We start from the raw sequence: 24,024 nt of genomic DNA on the forward strand, positions 1-24,024 counted from the left end.
ATATGTTCTCGCTCTTTTCAAACAGGTGCTGGGCGACGAATGCCCTGCGGAGATCCAGATTGATGGAGCGCACCTTGTGGGGCTGCCTAAAAGCAACTAGGCTCCCCCACCTGACATCCTGGTATGCGTACATGACTTCCAGCTTAAATAATCTATCATTTGCCAAGCTAGGAAGGCCCATCTGGTACAGTTTAGGGGCCACACGATATCCTTTTTCCAGGACCTTTTCCTGATCACACTCTTCAAAAAGAGGGAGTGCGGTCCGTCACCACACATCTCGGAGAGAAGGGGATATCGTACTCATGGGGGTCCCCCTTTTCGCATCATCTTTTGGTATGAGAGCAAGCTATGGCAAGTAAAATCCCTGAAAAAAGCACTGGAGATTTTGGGCCTCACAGTCACCCCAAGAAGAAAATAGCAGGCACATGAGCTTGAAATTCAAAGAATCTCTCTGGCGGTGCTTCGGAGGGTCCCTCCGCTAGCCACAAACCTTACTTAGAAGTACAAGTTACTTACCTTCGGTAACAATGTATCTGTAAGAAACATTAGTTAGATTCCTCACCTTAGAATATCCCCAGGCGTCAGGCTGGATCCGGAAAGATTTTTCGTCAGCAATACCCCTTGCGCGTCGCTAGGGATCGTCTGCGGGATGAGGTCGTCTGAGTACTTAGACGACGCCCTCGTGCGCTGACGTCAGGACTTGGCCGTAGCCCGGGACTCCTTGAAGCACGCCAGCGTACTATCCGCCTTCTCGCCAAAAAGGCGAGTGCCATCAAAGGGCATATCCATGAGGGTACTCCGGACATCCCCTGAGAAAGACGTGGACCGCAGCCAGGCGTGGCGACGGAGCTTCACCGTGGTTGACATCACCCTACCCAGCGAGTCCATAGTGTCTAGTCCACATCGTATAGCATGTCGTGCTGCATCTCGCCCGTCGGCAAGAGCCTGGGCGAGCCGTGTCCGGGCCTCCTCCGGACACCGGGGCAGCACGTCTTCCACCGTATCCCACAGAGAGTGGGAATAACGGTCCAAGAGGCAAGCGGTATTCAAGGACTGCAGTCCCAAACTAAGGGAAGAGAACAGCTTCTTTCCGAACTGTTCCAGCCTCTTGGATTCCCGATCCAGAGGAGGCAACTATAACTCACGCGACCGCAATCCTCTGGTGATGACGTCAGATATTACATCACGGATGACATATGTGTCTTTCTGGAAAAAAAAATATTTGTAATATATGTATAGCTAAAAATTAATGGAAGAAGACATGGGTAAATAAGTGTCTAAATACAGTGATGTAATATCTGACGTCATCAGCAGAGGATTGCGGTCGCGTGAGTTATAGTTGCCTGCACTAACTATAACGGGGGAATTTCAATGGTTTTTCACGAGTGAACTGTCCAGATAACTATAACATGTGTGAAACCTATGGTTTTTTAAGTGAATATATATATATATATATATATATATATATTCACTGAAAAAACCATAGGTTTCACACATGTTATAGTTAGCAGAAATTTTACTGATAAAAAACCAATGAAATTCCCCCGTTATAGTTAGTGCAGGCAACTATAACTCACGCGACCGCAATCCTCTGCTGATGCTAATACTGTATTTAGACACTTATTTGCCCATGTCTTCTTCCATACATTTTTAGCTATACATATATTACAAATATTTTTTTTTCATAAAGACACATATGTCATCAGCAGAAGATTGCGGTCGCGTGAGTTATAGTTGCCTGCACTAACTATAACGGGGGAATTTCATTGGTTTTTTATCAGTAAAATTTCCGCTAACTATAACGTGTGAAACCTATGGTTTTTTCAGTGAATTTGTACGTTTTTTTAAATGCTAAGTTACTTTACGCCATTCGTGGTGTGCGCGCCCACTTAACGCAGTTCGTTCCGTGCATGCACGGTGGGCACGCGGTGCGCTACGCGCACCGCGTGCCCACTTTACGCAGTTAGTGCCGTGCACGCACGGTGGGCACGCGGTGTGCTACGCGCACCGCGTGCCCACGTTACGCTAGATGGGCCATGTACGCACGATGCGCTTCGCGCACATGGAGGACATATGATGCACTTCGTTTTATATATATATATATATATATATATTTATACACACACACACCCCCTCACACTCAGAAAGGGTCTGACACAGCTAGGGTAGCTTCTGAAGTGGTTTATTCACACCAAGAAAATGAGCAAAGTCCTGAAAAGACGTGAAGCATCTGAAACATCCGGCAAACGCGTTTCAGCGGTCAGCTTTCCTCAGTGCCGGTTTCATTGTGAAATGATTTCACCTGGGGTCTTTTTGAATATTCCAGCCGTCACTCCCATTGAAGCGAAGGCTCGGCCCCACCTACATCTTAAGGGTATAGTGTTCAATTTGCACTTCCATCTAGTGCGCAGCTACACCTTGCTCCCGTGTCTCATGCCAACATCGACGGGAGGGGTCACATACAGTGATTGGCGGCTCCGACACACAGTGGCATCCCAACAGAAGTTTGGCTAACGAGCAGCACACTGAACACGGCAGCCTGGTGAGTAGATAACAATATATATATATATATATATATATATACACACACATTTAACCCACAATCTAGTTTGAGTGTATTTTTGAATTAAGACAACTTGTGTGCTAGAGAATATACTCTAATTGATGGATTAATTCAGGTTTCCATCAATTACTTAATTTTTTGTTAGATTCATTCCGCTGCATTATACTTGCCTTTCCTCGGTGCAAAGACTTAGAGCAAAGACTCTAGCGACATCGATCCGGTCCATATAAACCACCTCAGGGGACTCACTGCATGTAGACAGGGACATAGCAGGGGCGTTTCAATGTTTATTACCAGATATGTGGAAGAGGATATAATTCGGGCATCCCCCGCCCTTTTTTGCGGGATATACATGTCACTAGACTGCCAGAGATCATCGCAGAGCAGCTGAATAAGCCAATTTGCATTGAAGAAGTGATCACAGCCATCTCACACCTTCAAGGGCATAAAGCCCTGCGCCCTGACGGGTTTACGGCACAATTCTAGAAACTGTTCTGTCCAGAATTGGCGCCCCTATTGACAGGAGTATTTAACTCCTTTCGAGAGACAGCTTCACTGACCGACTTGATGCTAGAAGCTTTGATTTCGGTTATACTAAAAGCAATGAAAGACCCGGCAGAATGTGGCTCTTACCGTCCTATTTCTTTATTAAATATCGATGCCAAAGTATTTGGCCGGAATCCTAGTGGCTCGGCTGAGCCCACTGATTGCGGAACTAATAGACCCTGACCAGTCAGGCTTTTTCCCCACCTGGGAAGGTGGAGACAACACGAAAAGGCTGCTACACCTGTTATACACAGATCGCGCAAAGAGGCGGTGTTCCCACTCTATTGACGCCAAAAAGGCGCTTGACTGGGTGAGATGGTCTTATCTATTTGACACACTGAGGCATTTCGGCTTCAGGGAGGGCTATGGAGTGTCACCAAATCTGTTCCCTATAGCAAGAGGCACCTGGCAGGTATGCCCCTTGACGAGCTCCCTTTTTAGGTCTCGGCTAGCGAAGGCTGCGCTTGTGCAGTCTCGCTCGCGAGATTTAATGACTTGGGGAAGAGGGGCTTGAACCCGCCTCTCTTCTCCATTGGCTGGCCTCTTAAATGCTGGTCAGCCATTGGAGAAGAGGTTTGTCTCTCCAAACAAGCCCCGTCCTTTTCGGATTCGGGGGCGTGTTTTTTCGATTCTTTCTCTCCTCTGGAATGTAAACATTCCAGCCAATGGCAAGAGGAGAGAAAGAAAAACACGCCCCCGATTCCGAAAACGACACTGCGTTTCTCCGAGGCATTTCTGCTTGACCTCGGAGAAAGGCAGTGGTGTGCTCGTCCTCTCCCCCTGCTCTCGGCTCAAAAGTGGTAGCCTCTTTCCCCCAGAGTGGTCAAACGTGCCTCAGTGCTTTAAAACCCACCCGGTTCAGACGACCATGGTTGACATGTTTGTTAATTGTTAAGTATTTCACAAATTTTTTTGTCCCACGATCCTTGGTCGAACTTCAAGCGTTACATTTGTGTCTGAATACTTTTGAGTACGCTCCTATTGTTGCTAGGATTCTTCGCAACTGAGCAGCAACGCTCGAGAATGTACAAAAGAACACACACAACACTAACAGTGACCATGAGTCGCGTGACTCATAGTGAAACATACCAGCTTCAATCCAATATCCTCCTCAGAGCAGCCAGAATGTCTTGGATATCGGGCAGCGTGTTTTCTATCTCACACTTTATTCTCTCACGCTTACCTCAGACTAAATAAGTGCAGTACTTAAATAAAAATAAGAGGAAACGCACTCACCCATATTACGTTCTGAGGTCACAATAGGTCTTCGCCGGGGCTGAGCCACTCCCACAGTTCTGGCGTGTCAGCGTTTTGTTAACAACAGGGAACTAAAACTATAAGTACCAGAATGCGCTATGATGTGTGTTGAAAAGCAGTTATTGTCTGAGCATCTTTTAGAAGAATGGACGGTGCACCAGAGAATAAAAAGTCTTTCTAAATGATCCAAATTTCGTCTTTTATTCTTTATTTAAGTTCTAAAATTCAGGCTCAGCCAACGCGTTTCGTTCTTTGCGATCTTCGTCAGGGCTGAAATGAATACAGATACAAACATATATATAAAATCCATATATATATCACAAAACGCAAACATGACAACTCAAAATTGATAAAACATAAACAATTACAACACATTTATATATAAATGACTAAAAACTCCATGTAAGACAATATACATATACACATACATTCCTAACAACATTAAAACAATTATTATAGTACATAGATCGAGACAACAAGAGTTAAGTAATTTAGAACCATGCCGTAAAAAACTGACTTGAGTGTGCGTCACTCCTGACACATAATCCTCATCACATTGATTCATAACGATATGAATATGATATCCTTATGTATGTAAGATGACACAAGACCGATCTAAGAAAGTAAGAGCAAGGTATGCCCATATTAAATGCTGAATGGGCCCCAGTAAGACCAGAACCCCAGAGAATACAAGTAAAAAGGAAAAGAGAAAGAAAAAAGAAGAAAGACAATGACTGGGGGAAACGAAGAAAGAAAAAAATAAATTTTCTGAGCATCTCATTACTGGCACGGGATCCCATAATGCCCCTATGACTTGCCAGTAATATTTATTATTGTGAATCCGTCCCTACTCTACCTCATCACAGTCCTTAACCAGAGGTAGATAACCCTATAACTGACAGCAGGGAAAATACTGTTTTGCTATATGCACATTTTAGAAAGGTCCTTTTTCCATTTTAACATTTTGGGCCTACCCCCTTGATTAATAGAGAAGATCCCTCCACAGAACGACTTCTGCCAAGGCCACGCAGCATGCCACTCAAAACCACCAGCCTAAATTCAAGCGCCGGGAAAAGAGGACGGAAAACATAGCCCTCTTTGCCCCCACCACCACAGTTCTCCATTGCTCTCCCTCCCCTAGAGGACATTTACATTTTTCTTTTTAAATTGCATTTTTTGGAGGGCTTGGCAGCTGCTATTTGCTGCCAGGTTCTCCTCTTAAGTGGAAGCACTTCTGTACACTTAAAATTGCATTTAAAAAAGTGTATCAATGTAAGTGGCGCCAACCATCTTAGATCGATCGGCCGTTTAAAAAGAAATGGCGCCCGCGTCATTCTGCAGGAGCGAGCATGCGTTGAGATACATGTACCTCTTCAGAACCCATCCACACGCCTGCAGAATGGCACAACCGACAACAGCGGCCACGTCGCCACACATTTTTTTTCTTTTCTTTTTTGCCAATGCTGCACAGGATCAGCAAAAAGCTTTGGCTTAATGAATAGGTCTACAAGGCGAGAACTTATTGGCTTTTCCAATGTTATTTTTATATTTTTTGCTCATGCTTGTCGTTTTCAGCAAATAGAGCTGGCAGATCAAAATAGTCGACTAGCCCCTTTCAAAGCAACGAAAATTGAGGTTTGCCTTTTGTGGAACCCTGCAGAAAAAACACAGGTTTAAGGTAAATAAGAGTACTTCGAAGGTACTGGGGGGGGGGGGGGGGTGCTGGCAGAGAGAGCAAGGGTGATGAAGAGCGAGAGGGCATGGGGTTGAAGTGCGGACGGTGCACAATGTCCCAGCTTTGGTCGGCATATGAGAGTGATTAAGCTATTGACATTGTAAATAACAATGCCATTTCTTTAAATGTTTTTAAAAACATAAACAAATGTCAGGAGCAATGCCAATAGCTCAAACTTTAACATTGTAAATGCTTGTTTTGCTCTTTCTATGGAGCTATTCGCACAGAAAATCAATGACAACCCTTGGATCAGTGATATCCAGTTCGGAGCGGATGCTCATACCATCAGCTTATATGCAGATTACGTGATCCTCTTAACACAACTACCTACATTTCTACCAGCCCTGCTAGCGGAGCTGGAGCACTTCGGGGAAGTAACTGGCTTCAAAGTGAACCTAAGTAAATCCCATATTTTAAGCCCCATCAGATAAGAGTTCAGCATTTCTGCTGTACAAAAAAAACCTTTATTTTATGAAGTAGACTAAACATTTGCAGGCTGAATATTGAACAACTTTTCATTGTCTAGATGGTCCTGGGGCAAAGCAATTGTCATTGAAATGCAGGGTACGCTGCAATAGCAAAAAACAAATCTCTGCTCATGTACGGTGCTACGATGGGTGTTATCCAAACCATGTGAGCAGACCAGTAGGATTGCAAGCTTGTTTTGTGATCTAACCCATTTTGAGCTTAAAACACAAAAATATCTTCAAGTGGATGTCCATTGGTGTGCCCTAGAATGAGGCTATAGAGTGCCTCCATGCCTTCTCAGAAATTGTTTGGCACGCAAATATTTGCTGCACTTTCCTCAAGGAAGTCCACATCCAAAAAGATGGTCGTAGAGAGTTGGTAAAAAAATTGGCTGTATCTACTTTACATTCCGTGTCACCAGTGAATGATGGAATTAGGGGCTGAACTAAATTGGGGGATGCCAAGAGAGCGCTTTGTGTGTTTGCCGCCAAATGTGCCTGTTCTCTGGGTTTGTCTAACCTGCTACGGTTTGCCCGCTGCACAGATTGTGCATGTGAAGGGACAGCACGACTGCCATCATGTCCCTCAATCTGTCGAAGATGAGTTGTTGGATAGAACTCCGCTAACTGCTACTAGAGTCTGCTCCACTTTCCTCTCCTTCTGGTGTTGTCTCATTATCTGCTGCCTCAGAGCTGTCCTACATAAATCGAGTTAGGGCCTGGGCAGCAGACATCCATTAAATGTGCACTAGACGCAGCAGCTCGTGTAATTAATACTAGTGTGCTGTTGCACAGACACGCTTGGCTGAGAATATCTGGATTTAAGCAGAAGGTACAATCTTCCATACTAAACGAGCCCTTTGATAAAGAGCATCTTTTCGGACCAGCTGTCGATACATCGTTGTGAAAGATGAAGGACACTGAGGTCGCTAAGTCTATGGGGGCTTTACAATTGCCTACTAACGGGGGTTCATTTTGCTGCTCCTTTTACAGGGGTGGCTCTAAAACAGTTTCCACTGAAAATCCCTCCTCTTCTTACAAGGGTAATAACCAATCCTCTTCCAGAGGTTATTTTCAAGGAGGCTACAGAGGAAACAATAAGGGAAGAAGCAGAGGTAACTCCACCCGCACTTCCCCTACCAAGAAACAGTGACTTCCCTCCACTACCGCCCTATCGTTCCACTCATATCTCACTGTTCCTACCTGTCTGGAATTCAATCGCCTTCGGCAAGTGGGTACTACAAATTATCCAGTATGGTTACTGCCTGGAACTTAACAGCACTCCCCCTCCTCCCTCCCCCCAACTATTCTTCCAAGAGCACGTGCAATATCACCAGAACATCTCACCCTCTTAAAACAAGTGGTTCTCACTCACTTACAAAAACAGGCAAAAGAACCAATCCCATTGCATCAAGGGACTGGAGAATACTCCCTGCATTTCTTAACTCCCAAAAAGGACGGCTCTCTGGCCTATATTAGACCTCAGACAGCTAAATCTCTACATTCAGTCAGACCACTTCCACATGGTCACTCTCCAACAGGTGCCCCCACTGCTTCATCAAGGTGACTTTCTATCCACTCTGCCTACTTCCATATTCCCATTCACCCGGCTCACAGAAAATATCTCAGGTTCCTGGTGGACGGACATGATCAATTCAAAGTTCTCCCGTGCGGGGTAACTACAGCATCCAGGGTCTTCACCAAGTGTCTGGCGGTAGTCACAGCCCAATTACGAAGACCACACATTCATGTCTTCTCTTACCTAGACGACTGGCTGATTAAAGCCAGATCGCGAAACTGCTGCATACACCACTCACAAAGCAGTTCAACTGCTTCATGACTTGGGGTTCAATGTAAACCTCACCAAGTCTACCCTCCAGCCATCCAACACGCAAGCGTATCTAGGAGCCACAATAGACACTTGCAAGGCTCTAGCCCGAGTATTCATGCAGTTCGAAATGATGGCTTCTTGCATTCTAATTGTCCCTTATGCAAGACTCCAAATGCGTCCCCTACAGGAATGCTTAACACGTCAGTGGAACCAGGTTCAAGGTCAGTTGACAGATCTAGTGTTGTTGGACGGCCGCACCCATCGCTCTCTGCTGTGGTGGAATACACAAAACCTTTCCAAGGGGTGGCCAAGGAGACCTGATGGGGCTAGCACTCATTCCCACACTGGAAATTGCACTCATGGGCTACACAATTAATTCCCCCAAAAAGGTCAGGAGATTTGCTTCACTAGGGCTTTTATTGTCTAAACGGGAAATAGCGTTTGCTAGGGGGCCAACGCACTGTACCTACTCTTCAGAGATGGCTACGTAGTCTGGCCTACTGTAATATGAATTGTGATTTATATTCTTCCTTAATACAGAGTTTGTCACGCCCAAAGGACATATGGGGCCCATACAAAGCATATGTTGAACGCAAGCGTCTAAAACCTGCTTCCCAGGTTGAAAATGGGATAGTACCAGAGGGAGTGGGGTGAATGTGTGGATATCTAAATGTTTGTTATATTTAAAAAAAAAAAATATCCTCTTTGTGAATTGCTGGGCATTACCCTAAATTATAAGCTGTTTTTTTTTTTTTTTTTTTTTTTTTTTTTTCCTTGACCTTGCTTTTTTCCCTTTTTTTTTTTTTGGAATGAGGTCTGGGTATGGGTGGCCCTTGCGACTTGTGGAGATAGGGTGGGTGGGTCTGACCTGATTCAAACTTGCTACTGTAACTGTTTGAAATACTTATGCGAATGAGCCACATTATATGACACTGTATGTCTGTGACGATAGTTGTGTATTTCTTCTGACCAATGTACTAGTTTGACACTTTGTGTATAAGAGATGTATAAGGAAATTTGAAAAATAAAATTATAGAAAAAAACAAATAAAACAAGCATTGGCATAGCCAATAGGTCTCGCTTTCGCGATCGTATTCGTATATGTATTTAGTTTTGCAGCACCATATCCTTGGTGCAACAACATCAGCTGTTGAATGGCTAAACCTTTATTTATTATTTATTTTTTCGCATTTATAAAGCGCACTATCACCTATCAGGCATCCTGGCGCTGGCATATAAGTGCACAGAGACTACTGTTTCGGTGGGATGTCAGAATAACCATGTCATGCACTAGGAAAGAGCCAGGATTTTAATCTCTTCCTAAAAGGAAAGAGATCCACCAGTTGTCTCATTTTCAATAGGAGCTTATTCCATAATCGGGCGGCAGAGATACTAAAAGCTCTGCCTCCAGATTTGATTTTTTTAAATCTTGGCACCTTCACCAGCTTGGCTGACTAGGAGCAGAGACTTCTCTCAGGAGTATACGAAGCAAATTTCCTCCAAGGCCGAAGAGGTCGAACAGTCTTGACTTCCCCAAGGCCAATTTAGCTGTAATTGCTTGGATCCTCTGGAGCCTATCTATTAGATATCTCGGGGAGTCCAGCAGCAAAGCATTACAATAATCTAATCGACTTAGGATGGTGCTTTGGACTACCAATGCTCGCGCATGAGTTGGCAAGAGCGGAAAATTTTTACGAAGGACTCTAATAATAGCAAAACAGCTCCCCACGGTTTTATTAACCTGTGATTCGAGTGTCAGATTATTATTAAACATGATACCCAAATTCCGAACCTTGTCGACAGGCAGCGGTGGACGCACCGCAGTTAATGGCCAAAAGTTCGGGAGCAGCACGGGGGGTGCCTTCCCTGCTAGGCAATAGATAACTTCGGTTTTGTTAACATTAAATTGCAATGAATTTTCCTTTAGCCAGTAAGCTATATCGTGCATACACTCATGAAATACTTCAAGAGATGTAGACTGTTCTCCCTCCAAAGAGAGGATCAGTTGAGTGTCGTCTGCATAATTAACAATAATAATATTATGCGCCCTTATGACGGGGATCAGAGGTTTCTAGTATGTTAAATAAGATCGGGCTGATCGTGGAGCCCTGAGGAACGCCATGCGAAGTGGTAATAAAATCTGATTGATAGGGAGGAATCGCCACTGCCTGACTCCTATCCGAGAGGAAAGATTGAAACCACTTCAAGACGATGCCTGCTATTCCCACCTCCCTCAATCTCATCAGAAGAATGGCATGTTTGACCGTGTCGAACGCTGCAGATAGGTCAAGCAGGATAAGAACCGCCGCTTGACCTCTATCTGCCCGCATACGAAGCTCATCCATTACTGTCACCAGGGCAGTCTCTGTGCCATGTGCAGGACGAAACCCAAATTTCACATCTTCTAAGATCCTGTTAGTTTCCAGATATTTAGATAATGGTCTACTAACAATCCGTTCTGCGATTTTTTGCTGGGTAAGGCAATAGGGAAATTGGCATGTAGTTTTTAGGACAGGCAGGGTCCAGAGTCACCAGTGCCTGTTACCAGCTAGTCAGTACTACTCCAGAATGAAGAGATTGATTGCAAATAAGGTGGAGTACCGGGAACAGTTCTGCTCCCAACTCCTTCCAAATTTTGAGGCAAAGGGTCCAGCGGTGAACCCGAGGAGATACCTAAAGCCACATTACCGAATTCCTCCACAGCAGGCATCTCCGATTCCACCAGGGTATTTGTACTCTCTATCTCTTCTCCTCCAGCCTTTAGATCTTTTCTAGTGCCAGAAGAAACCCTCCTCAACTGCTCATACAACTCTGGGCCTACTCCTTCCTCTTCCAAAGTATCCCTACCAAGGCCATCAATGATAGTCTTAATTTTATCATTGAAAAACCTAGCAAGGTCATCGCAGGCGTCTTGGGTAGGAGGTATCTGATTCTTGGCACAGTCTGGGCTAATCAGGTTATTCACTATTTTAAAAATGCTTCTGTTATTATTAGGAGCATTTAGGATAGAATTGGAGAAGTACTCGACTTTTGCAGTATTTATTTCCTTTTTATAGCTAGTAATTGCTGTTTTCCATGCAGACTTATCCTTGTCTTCATACATCCTTCTCCACTTCCCCTCTGCCTGTTTACATTCAAGTTTCAAATCTTTTAATCTATCATTAAACCATGGGGCAGAAGGTCCACCAACTCTCCTGTGATTTTCTTTTTTTCTTTGTTTTTGTGGAGCAACCCGGTCCAATGTAGATGTGATCCGAGTACAGAGTCGCATAGTTCTCTTCCACATGTCTGTCCGTCACAAAGCAAACAACCAGATCAAACACCGGAGGAGTACAACCCTTTCTTAGAAAGGACTTCCAATCTCTACTAACATAGTTCTTTGTTTCTCTGGTTTACGTGACTGCTACACTTCGGTTTATATGCCTGGAATTTAATCAAGTAATGGTCGGACCAGACCACCTGCAAAATATCCAAGATTCCTAGTGTGTGATCCTCTGAGAAAATTAAATCCAGGGTGTGTCCTCCCTTATAGGTTGGTTCAGAGACCCGCTGATGTAGGTTAAAACCTTCACACGACTGAAGTAAATTATTATAACCAGTCTAATGATCCATTTACCAAAGATTTAAATCGCCCAAAACCATCAACCTAGCGTGTGTAACCGCCATGTTGCTGATTGTCTCAGTGACTGCTGTTGCTGCACACTAATAGCCCCTGGAGGTCTATAACAAACAATACCAGTCATTACATGACCATTAGAATCCTTTATGGCAAATCCAAGCATTTCAAACCCCTCTATCACCTCAATATCTATAGTAACCAAATTCCATGATTCTATATAGATCACACCTACTCCTCCTCCCCTCCCACTCAGTCTGGGTTTGTGACAGATTTTATACCCCGGCGGACATGCCAATCCTAATTCTAAATCACTTTCTAAATATGTCCATGTTTCTGTCATAAATAAGATATCCAATTCGTGGAACTCCATCATCTGAATCTCCACACAATGCTTAGGCAGAGATCTTACATTTAAAAGCCCACAAAGGAGGTGCTCTTGTATTACGTAATCTGAGATAGGGCCGCAGTCTCCTCAATTTTAAATTTCCCCCTCCCCTTTCCCAGCGCACCTATCTTACGCAATTCAATACCTGTATAGCTGATACAGCAGACTTCAGTAACCTGCAGCGGTCTCAAACGGGCAGCCTGGCTGGCGCTGTGCACGTTCGGTGCACAGACGGGCTTGCCATTGGCGCGCCTTCGGCGCGGCAGTGGCACGCTCGCTGCGCACCCACGTCAGCGTGTCCCTTTATAGTTGTGGGCCCAAAAAGACTAGACCGCACACCTCCCAAAATGGCGGGTCTGCTCTGACAGACGAACACCGCTACCTAGAATCAGGGCACACTCGAAGTCTGGTGATAAGTAGTACACTGATAACACAAAATAACATTTTTAAAAACCTCTGCTTTAAAAACTATTTTCAATTCAATGTGCAAAAACACAATTCAATAGCAGCTCCCCATGCAACATAAATCTAGCAATGCAGCATATATGGTCTCTTTCACCTTGTACCTTATTAGTGTTTAGTCGTGTAACAGTTGATGTTGCACCAAGGATATTGTGCTGGATAACTAAACACTTATAAGGTCCCAAAGGCGAGACCTATTGGCTATGCTAATGCTTGTTGATGTGTGGTGGGGTGTTAGATTACAGAATGTCTCATGCTTGGTTAACTCTTTCATTCCTGAATGCACTGTTAACTGAGGATTCTGATTGGGTTTTAGATTTGAGAATGTCCATTTGTTTGTCTTTTGGGTTTTGAGACCTGGTGTCATGATACACTGACCCCTTTGTGCACTTTGTTTTTAAAAAAAAAAAAACTGGACTAGAGGTTTATGTGCCAAAACCACCACAACCAATGAGATGTTTGATTCACCTCTTTACAAGGAGAGAAATGAAAGGGTGAGCCCTGAGGAGTCCCGAAGATGAACAAACTAATTTGAAGGCGCTTCAGAGACTGAGGAAGGGCATTAACAGCGCCTCAGACTGAGGCATCCTTGTCTCTCTCCCAAGGAGGCAAAATGAGGACAAACTGAACCTGCTCAATAATGAGATGCTCCTCGTTTAATAGGAAAATGATGGTGTTGGCTCAGTATCGCAATCTTATCCTGTTTCCCGCTTTGATGTCTTCATTAGTATCTAATATGCACCCTATTATCGCATGGAGTGTTTTGTTTCTTTGTACTCTACAGGCTGGCGCCGCCTTCTCTGCACACACCTCTTATCAGGGCGAGGCCTGGATGTTCCAAGGAGAATTATATTAAGGGGTTTGAGCGTCGCTGAGAATAACTTTCAGGTGTCCCTTTCCGGAAACCAGTGCTCTGACAGATTCTGATGAGGGTTGGGGGCATCAAAGGATGAATGAGAAACTGGATAAAACATTCACTGAAGGAGGAGGAAAAGGGAGAGAGGAAGAAGGAAAGGAAATGGAGAGTGGTGGGGCGGTAAGTCCAAATGAGAGGACAGGGTGGGAGGAAGAAGAGGGAGAGGCTGAGTGGGTCGAAACAAGAGCAGGTAGGGAGGTGAGGGAGGTAGTCTTAGCAGCTCAAAATAAGAAGGGGGATTTGGAAAACAAGAGAGGAAATGGGTAGTTATGTGGAGAGGAGAGGAGAGAAAAGGAGAGGGGAGGGGGAAGGGCAGGGGAGGGGAGAGGTGGGGAGGGCAGGGGGGAAGAAGAGTATGTGGAGATAGAAGATAGGGAAGCGAGAGCGGGGAAGAGGAGAGTGGTGGGGTGGAGGAGATGAGAGCAGGGAGGGGAGGAGAAGGTGGTAGTTAAAGGGAAAGGAGGGGAGAATAAAGGTGAAAGGGGAGAGGAGAGAGAAGATAGGAGGGAAGGGCAGGGGATGGCAGGTGAGGAAAGTATGAGAGGGGAGGTGACTTGGTGAACAAGAGTAGTACAGGGTCATGAATCAGCTAGGAAAGCAGATATGTCAAGATGAGATGAGATGAATGAAAGAATGATGCAGAGGTTCTCAGAAAAAACTGTTTGCTGTATACAGATTTGGCCCTCATTGCGAGTGGCCCATAACTGATACAGAAAATTACTGGACAGAATGGTAACTCTGGAGCATCGGGAAAACATCTTTGGAAGTTAGACCCTGAGGAGCTGCTAAGAAATTGAGAATTATCAGGGAATCAAACTTAACGCATCAGGTTGCACAGTAATTCCTCTTTCTTGGCTGCGTTTCTGCTTGCAGATTTTGGCTTCTTTGTGCACCAAAAGACTTTGGGGAATCTGTCTTGGTCCACGAGTTTACCCCATGCTCGTAATCCCGATGGACCCTTTAACTTCAGATATTTGGAGATTATGAGCAACTCGTAGGCGCTATACGATAACAAGCATTTGCAATGCAATAGGTCTCGCAGTTACGAGAGTTTAAGCTATTGGTATTGTAAATAACAATTCCTTATTTTTGATTTCTTTTTAAAAACAAATAAAAAAGGCATTATGTGCAATGCCAATAGCTCAAACTCGCGTCAATGCGAGACCTATTGCATTGCAAATGCTTGTTTTAGCTTGGGTGTTTTAAGCCACGTCCGTGACTGCATTGGTCACGCCCCATTGAAATCCCACACCCCCCTGAAGTTTATATCCCACATAAAGCCTGGTGAAGACTGATTTGCATATGGCTTGGTCCAAACCGGGGTGGCATTCTGAGCAAAAAACGATGGATTGAACCCAGTTTTGTGACCCGGTGTGACTTTGCATTCTGTCCATCTGTGCTTCATAAATGAACAAGCTCAGCCACGCTTTTAAATTGAGCACGTTTTGTATACAAATTTCTGCTAGGGCCTTGATTGTGGTTGCAGCTTGTCACTGCTGTGGTTTGATTTCCGAATAAAGTTTTTGTCCCAAGAAGGCTAGCCTAATCCCAACACGAAGTTGTCCGACAAGGTGAGTGACGGCCCGGATATGTTTGAGGGGCAGGGGGTAAACTATGGTTACGGCACGGAGCAGGATATTTCGTGTGGCGCAGGGTAACGAATTTTGTTGATTTTGGAGTTTAGGAGAGCTTTATTACTTTATTTGGTTGGGCAGTGAGCTTGTGTTGGGAAGCCCTGCTGGCTCATTTGCCAGCACCTTAATACGGTTGCCTTGGGTGGTGGGTGTTGCCTGCTAGGAGTTTTGATGCATTGGTATGATTTCTAATAGCCACGATGTTTAATACGGAGGAACCAGTATTAGCCAGGAATGCTTGGCACATGGTTTATTTTGTGAAACAAGTTAATGGGATGTATCTTTGTAGCTGTTGGGAACGAAACCGTCTCGGGGCCAAGCGGGTTGACATGGCTCTGTTCGTGGGAGAGCCGGAGGTTACTTCCGTCCAGCACCGGATGCTGCTGTCACGTTTTGGCAGTTCTGTCCAAGAGAAAGGCGAATAACTGCTAATTTACCCGAGGTTGGAGCATTGAAGTGAGTCTCTCACTTACCACCATAGAGCCATAGCGATCTGTTGGATTTCAGTGGGTTTCTGATCGGCTTTAGTGCAGTAAGTGCTTGACAGATGTCAAACAACGAAGCACCTTCACTAGAAAGAAAACCTGACAACTTTTTGTGACTACAAAGCTAGGCCAGTTCTTAAAATGGATGGTGAGCTTTGGAAGGTTAAACTAATGTGGAACAAGCGGCTGTGCGGCCGCGAAAGTGAAAGTGATCGCGATCAAACATCAAAGTGAAAGCAAATGGTGTGCAGGCTGCCAAATGGTGTTTGCGCCCGGCGCACATGCACTGTATTTGGAGGCCTGAAAGCACTCGTTTGCACTTCCAGATCCCCCATTTACAAAAGCTCTCGCGAGAGCAGCGCTAAAGCGCTGGCTCAGGCGAGACCTAAAAAGGGGAAGAGACCAAGATTTGGGAGACACACTAAGAATGAGAACAAGCACAGCAAAGCGGCCGTGAAAGTGATCGCGATCCAGCGCGGCGCGCGCCCCCACGCATGCACTGTAGCTCTAGGCCGGCCATGGTAGCATTTTTTTGAGCCCTCACAAAAAGTCTCGCCAGACCAGCGCATGCGCTGGGTCAGGCGAGACCTAAAAAAGCACCACATTAAGACTGCTAAATTACACGCGTCAGTCACTGGAGAAAGCCAAAGTAATGCACAGTCACAAGGCCAGAATTTAAATATTGGCGTATTTATGATGATTGAAATTGTCACCTAGTTCATTCGAAATAAAGTGTCGCCTGAATTGTTTTTTTGTCTGATGCTGCTGCGCTGTCATGTCGGTGACAGTTATGACTTTGCTTGTTAAAAGATGCCCTTTCTTTAAAGTCCGGAAGGTTGGTTTTAACATCACTGCGAAGTGGATAGAGTTCCACATTCTGGGGCCTATGATTAATTATTTGGAGATGCTTGTTACCACTGTTGTGCTTTCTTTAGCCCCGTGATGCAGTTGTTTGGCTGCCCCAGAGACACGATGTTGCTGATCTTTACTACTTTGAGTTTCATCCCGAGAGCGGGAGTTCTAATATGTTTTCCGGTTTCTACTCTATTTTATTTTGGCAGTGACTGCTTAGAGTGACTTGGTTTGTCAGTTTGGACTTGAATTGCATGGCAGTTTTTTGGCATGCGACTGTGGTCATATTAGGGTTGTCACCTGACCAGTTTTCTGCTGGCACTACTAGTATTTTAATGTCTGGGCCTGCCCGAAAATAGGCAAAATCGCCTTATGCAGGTATTTTTTTAGCCCTTATCTGTACATACTTTAAACAGCCAATATAAACGGAAAACACTTTTAAACTGTGTTCAAGAGCTGCATTCATGATCCCTGACTAATTATTAAAGCAAACAAAAACAGAAAAGTCTTGTTAGAAACGAATGCATACGATTTTGTTTAAAGTTGTACTTCTGTCAAGTTGGGGCCTTTGCAGGCTCTCAAAACAACATCTGGCCAGTATTTTTCTCTTGAAAAGGTGGCAACCCTCGGTGAGAGTTGGCAACCCTCGGTGAGAGTTATGTGCCATCTACTATCACAGGAGGAGGCTGGGAATCATCTAGCAGTGCTTTGTGTAGAGCCTACAGTAAGTAATTCAATTGTATTGGTTTTGGTTTGAGTCCAGTGCTTGGTGATCATGACCAGTCAGTTTTTGGTTAGCTCGATGTGGTTGTTTGGTCTGTCTCAAGCAGATGCCTAAACACTCAGATCTTTGTCTGACATAGAAAAAGACCTGAACATGAAGGTATTTGCTTGGAAGCATGTCTCTAGAGCCCGTAGAGAGGGTCATGCAGTAGTTTCATGGATGTGTTGAATCTGTTGAAAAAGTGCAGTGCTATCTAGTAGTCGTTTTCCTTGTCCGTACTCTGGTACATTTGCACATTTACTTTTTTCTTCTGTTTTTCTTCAAGGAGTAAATAGTGTTTTCACTGGCTCCCTCACTGGCTCCCACACCCTCAAGTACTATTTCCCAAGATTCTACCTCCTGTTATTGATACACCCATAATAAATAAAAGAACACAACAAGCAAGCATTAGCACACACAGATACAAGTTGCCTGCATTCAAAGGACAAAATTAAATCAAGACATTATTTATGGGTAATACTTTTTTAATATGGTCTTTCACTTGTAGGTCATGCTTTCTTGGTCATATATAAGGTAACAAATGCTTTGAACACTTCTTTATTATAACTTTTCAGCATCCTGCAAACTGATGTACAGCACAGCTTAAAAACATAGGTAAAGTCAATTATCTCTGGCTAACCACTTATAAGGTCCCAAAGGCGAGACCTATTGGCTATGCCAATGCTTGTTTGTTTTTTTGTAAAGGTGTATCTTCCCACCAGGGGAAAACACACATTTATAAAAATGAATTTAAAAAAAATAACTGAGGCCCACCCATGTCCTTCGGGCTGGACCCAATCTACATTTATTGCTCATACCCCAAGGAAAACGCACATTTCCTAACAAACATGGGCCCAACAGGGTGTTGCCCATGTGTGCGGCAGATCACCACGAGTGCCAACCCCCCACTAACTGGTAGTTGCTGGTGGTTCATTGGTTTGCCTGGCTGTGAATTGTGGCACAACCACAATCCAGTGCCAGGAAACTGTTTCAGGAAGGCGTTATTGGAAATTGGATAGTCTCCCCTTTCCAGTGCAGCCTCCCTGAAGAGTGGATGGGTCTTTTTTAGGCTTTTTTTTGTTTTACCTCACCGGAGCAGTGAGAGCACTTACTTTGCTGCTGTTGCCTCTCCCATGGGGAATCTGTGATGTCGTGCTGACGTCACAGATGAGCAGAAGGGGGATAGGGGCGGATGCGTTTCCGCATCTCCCCGCCTAAAAGCAAAATAAATTCTCAAGTGTAAGCACCAGACGATCCTTTTTGGCCCTCCCCAGTGTGTCAGTGGCTGACAGACGCATGGGGGATGTGGGTGTCTGCCATTGAGTGCCTAAACCCACCAATGACGCTAGGCCCTTTCATTCATACGCCCAACCTAATGGTTTTGCTAGTGCTTGTTAATTGTTCATTCTGTTTTTACTTTCAAATAGACTGTCAGCCAGTGATTTGGTAAGAGGTATTATTTTTTTTAGTTCAACCATTCACCATTCCGCAATAAAGTACTAAAAATACCACTATATTAAAACTCACATTATACAATATTTAGAAAAAAAAAAAAATTCTCGCTGAATTTCTTGTTGCTGTTTGCACTTCTGAAAAAGATTAGAGGTGTGCTACACCACATCGACTTATTATCAGAAAAGGCTTTTACAACTGATATTACTTCTATATGGAGCTGGGATCTGAGGCTGTGTATTTAGATGTAATGCAGTGAAAAGATGGAAGATTGTAGTGTTTGGGTTCACCAGCTACGCAGGTGGCGTGGCACCTATTACATAATGTGCTGTATAATTTGAAACCATTTCATGTGGCAATCTTCTAAAATCTCCCACGTTAAACATTTTTAGAATTAAATCATTTGCAATCAAGTGTATAGCTATACAACGTGGGTTATTACTTATTTCCATACATAATCACGTGCATAGCTTGGAAATGATTTACATTTTTTCATAATGGAACTACTCGACGTGTGCAATTTCCTTTTTTTTCTCCTTAATCGTAAACAGCTTATTTATTTTAATGGGGATATCTTTGGCTACAGTTTTTAAGCAGGTGGTCCTTGATCAGTGGTTCATGCTGCGGATCGCTTTAATGGTATTTTGCCAGCCGCACACTTTTGTACCATGTGGGTGTTTATGAAGTCCATGCAGGGCTAGGTAGTCGCGTATCTAGGCACAAGACCGTTTATCCCACCCTTTAGCATGAGCACCCCCACACCTTTAGAGACGAGTTCGGCATATAAAGCTTCCCACCCTCACATCCTCTACATATGGGCATACCTCTGCCTTCCTTTTCTTCTTATGCTGCCCTTTACAGGGTAAAGGACTTTGTATCCAAATGCAAGCATGGTATGGTGAAGACACAAGGCGCATAGATGTGTAGTCTCTTTTAGATCTTCTCAATGTACTTGGTAAAAAGAGGAGTTCTCCTAGAATAAAGAAACTTTCCCCTATCCCTAATCCTTAATTCCTGTCCTTCCAGGTGTCGTGGACCTTGACACAATGAGTGACGGCGACAGAAACCCTGCTGGTGTCCCGACTGCTGTCGAAGATGTCCAGGGAGATGACCGATGGATGTGTCTGGTAAAGACTAGCTCCTTGAGCTTCTCGTTTGTTTAAATTAGTGCTTGGAAGGTTTTATAGCGGTGATGGAAAAATGTTTATTTTTGTAACTATTATTACTAATTAGGAAAAATGCCACCGAACATATACAGGTAGGACTTGCTGGTCAATCCCTTTTTTAGGTCGAACCTAGAACAGCGCATGCGCTGTTGCTCGACTTTTAGTAAACGGGATCTCGAAAGTGCTACCCAGGCATTTGCTGTCTGGCTACAAGCTTGAGTGCACGTGCACGCGCGGCCATCTGCCTCCTGTGCACCATCTGTCTTTCCTCTCCCTTGCTCCCTGACTCTGCCCCTCCCCCCGCTGCTGTGCGCACATCCCTAGCGTCATCGCGATCCCGATCACTTTCGCAAAGTGATCGCTGTAGGAAGGTGGATATCTGACTATGGTTACCCCCAACTTTTTGCCTAGTGTCTAGCTGGTTTTTCGACTTAGTTGGCCTGAGATCCTGCCATTCAGGGTCTCAGGCTGTCTGCTCTCTCTTTAAAATGGACTCCATGTACCCTAGGTACATAACCAATTGGTAAGGATCACCTTATTGGACCCTGTACAGTGTACCCTAGGTACCCAGGGCATAGGTGTACCCTAGGCCTACCAGGGGCTGCAGCATGTATTATGCCACCCCTGGCCTGGCCTTCCATTTTGACACAACTGGCTGATCACTCAGCTGGGGCAAGGTCGTGTAATCACCCCTTGCTTAGATATAGTATATCTATATCTACCTTCTATATAGACACATGTGTACCTATCAGCCACTCCTATGGCAGGCCTTAACAATCCTGGAGGCAGAGTGCTTGGTAACATGTGAGATGGTGCTCTAGCATGAGCTGAGCCTGTCTGCAGCTTTCGGAACCATGTCCTTATAGCTGTTCTATGATATAGCCTACCATATACTCTTAAAGTGCCTTATAATCTTAGACGGTTATGGTAACTATGGTTTGGCTTTATCGAAACATGTCGTGTAAGGTGTCTAACACTGTGGAATAGTACCCCCATACCATTTCTGGACATGAGGATATTATTCCCCCCTTCTAGAGGGAGAGACATGTTAAAATCCTACTTTGCTGTTTAACTCTAACCAAAGCCTCAGCATCACAAAATGGATGCTGCTGCTACAGACACAAGTCTGACCTCCTGCTGCTGGGAGTGATCCCAGCCAGGGAGGCCTGGACAATAGGTTTCCTGCTTGGGGAGGTGCTAGCACCTCCCCAGACAGCCTTTAGTGTATTGGGGCAGGGTGGGCTGAAAGGAATGAGACATGCCTGGGGCACACAAGGTGTTCCTTGCATAGTCCAGTTCAAACCGGCGCTGGGGCACTCCAGCCCCAGCTCTGGCGCGAAACTGGACAAAGGGAAGTGGGTGTAACCACCCCCTCCCAGGTCCCACCCATAAGGCGTGACCTAGCAGGTATCCCAGCCCCCCAGATTAGTATAAGAGTGGGAGTTGGGCCTCAAGACTTTAGATTATCCTGAACCTGCAACTTGAACAGAAACTCTGGACCTTCGACATTCGACGAAAGAAGAAGACTGAAAAATCTCACTTGTGGCCAAGGAGTGGCTACCCTGTGCAAACAGGCACCATCAAGAGACTACCCTTTGCTTTGCCCACGTTCTACGAGGAACCGACTGCAGAGCCCGACCAGAGCCTTGACTTCCAGACTTCTCCGACCCTGATCCACATCCACAGCAGAGCTGAGATCCGTGGAGGCGACGAGCGACGTGGGACCGGCTACCTGGGAAAAGTGGCTAGTAACTTCAAGCGCAGCTTCTGAGGCACCCTCGAAGTTGTGCACCGGGGATTGAGAAGCCCCAACCCCAAGCACCATCTGCACCGAAGATCAGCCCCCCACACTCCACGAGTCCTGCGTGGGGCCCTTCTGCATTTTCCTGCTTGCCGCGTCTGTCCGGTTGCTTGCCCGCTGGCTAGTGGCCTTTGTGACGACGCACCCTGAAATCTTCTGCGCTGGTTTGGCTCCTCCAGACTGGCTCCCGCTTCTCTGCAAAGAAGAAGCACCCCAGACCTTCCTGGTCTGCACCAGAAGCAAGTCCTCCGTTCTTCGTGGGTTCCGCTTGCCAAGGCTTGGTGAGTCCTAGTCCAACTTCGACGCCGCCGACAGCAAGAGCCTTCGTGGGACAGCTCGCCTCCTGGTCGTCCTAGACGCTTCCTGGTCCTCCTGGCTGCAGCGACAAGCTTCACCTTCACCTGCAATCTTCACGACATCGCCTGGTTCCTTCCTGGTGCCACGTGGTCACTGGCTATTGACCTTGACTCTGTCCCTTCTGCTTGCAGGTCTCCTCTCTTCTTGATCCCAGCCTTGGGATCCACCGGACACTCTTCACTGACTGCCTGTCAGCATCTTTCTTCAGGCATCCATAGGAGTCGACGACGAAAACCGACGCAACTTCACCCCTATGCACCCGCAGCCTGTGGGCTTAGGTAACTTGGGTACTCCGGTGCTCATCAGGATAGTGACTATCCTAGTGTCTAGTTTTCCAGTCTCAACTTCCTAGCTACTCCGGAAGTGTCCTAAATCTATCGTTTTCTAAACTGTACTATTGCTAGTGACTTTTACGCATTACGCGTGAGTGTTTCCACTCTGCACACGAATCCCGTGGGCCTCCCACTTCCTAACTAACGCTAGTGTAGTGTAGCCCCAGCGATTGCCTAGGCCTATTCTATTTCCGTGACAGTGGTCCTTATACCACTTACTTAGTATATGGTTTGCGTGGCCCCTAGGGCCTAACTGTATTACTTACCTGTGTGACTTAATGTATGCTTAAATAAGACTGTGTTGTACTTACCTCTAATCTCATAAAGAGTGCTGAGGGTTTGACTAGAATAAATACACTTTATTTTATATATATATCTGTTGTGGTGTCCTTTCATTTGGTATTCAAGGGATTATATATGGTATCACAGCTGGCTTCACATGCCATTCAGAGTTTAGCCTAAGACTGCTCTTGTCCATGCTACCACTAGGATAGCTGGTCTATAAGGTTGACTTTACAACCAATCACCATAAGGGTATTTGGACTGATATAAGGTGTACACTAGAACTAGTGACATCATACATCAGGCCAACTTCTCACAATCACGATGACTTTCGCTTTTATTGTCGCGCAGCGTTACTCTTACTGCAGCGCGGCCAATGCTTGTTTGAAGTTCCGCGCGCTCCACTCGCAGGCTCACCTTCTGCTCGCCACAGAGCGCGTCTGGCGGCGGCTCATCCTTTTTTTAAAACTTTGTTTTTAAACCCCCCCCCCCCCCCCCCCCCCCCACCACCTCCCTGGCTTGCAAGTTCTCTTTGCTGGCTGTCCGATGCCTAGGTTGCATGACTGTCACAGCTAAGAGACCAGCTTTAGGCGTGGGCGAGCTGGGCCTAAGGTGCCTTGCTTCAGATGGGTGCATGGAGCTTACCTACCACTCGCAGGCTCACCTCCTGCTTCCCCTCCCGCCACAGAGTGTGTCTCGCAGCCGCGCATTTTAATTTTTTTTCTTCCAGAGGGCGCTGCTATCTTGGACTTTCGTTCTCCACTTTGGCTGTGTGCCATGAGGTGGCACTTGGCTTCTGCACGTCGCCACCCAGGGCTGCAGCGTTTCTCTTATTGCAATCAAAATTAAAGGTGCCGGAGCACTGGCCCCGGGGCGGTATGTGGCGAATGACTGAGCCACTGGTCGCAGCTGCCCAGAGACTGCTCATAAGTTTAACTGGCATCCGGACATATTCCCCGGTGGCTTGCACGGACACGAGGGCGTGGCAGTCTGTCCACCATCCGCTACAGACGTTTTATAAAATGGCCACGCTCTCAGGGGGGCTGTGCTTGTGCTCATCCCTCTTGCAAGGGGCATGGTTGCATGAATAGTTTATGTAAATCCAATTGATATACTTTT

General features: G+C 45.5%; 1 protein-coding gene across 1 annotated transcript in view; it reads left to right on the plus strand.

Moving 5' to 3' along the window:
• The window catches only part of PAFAH1B3 (platelet activating factor acetylhydrolase 1b catalytic subunit 3), a 66,521-nt gene that overhangs the window by 5,874 nt on the left and 36,623 nt on the right, over nt 1-24,024 (plus strand). Inside the window, exon 2 of the mRNA XM_085615583.1 lies at nt 19,994-20,094. Coding sequence (XP_085471709.1) covers nt 20,014-20,094 — 81 coding nt within the window. The 5' untranslated portion in view covers nt 19,994-20,013. The remainder of the gene's footprint in view (nt 1-19,993; nt 20,095-24,024) is intronic.

Source organism: Triturus cristatus, chromosome 7 (genome assembly GCF_964204655.1).
Source record: "Triturus cristatus chromosome 7, aTriCri1.1, whole genome shotgun sequence".
NCBI lineage: Eukaryota > Metazoa > Chordata > Amphibia > Caudata > Salamandridae > Triturus > Triturus cristatus.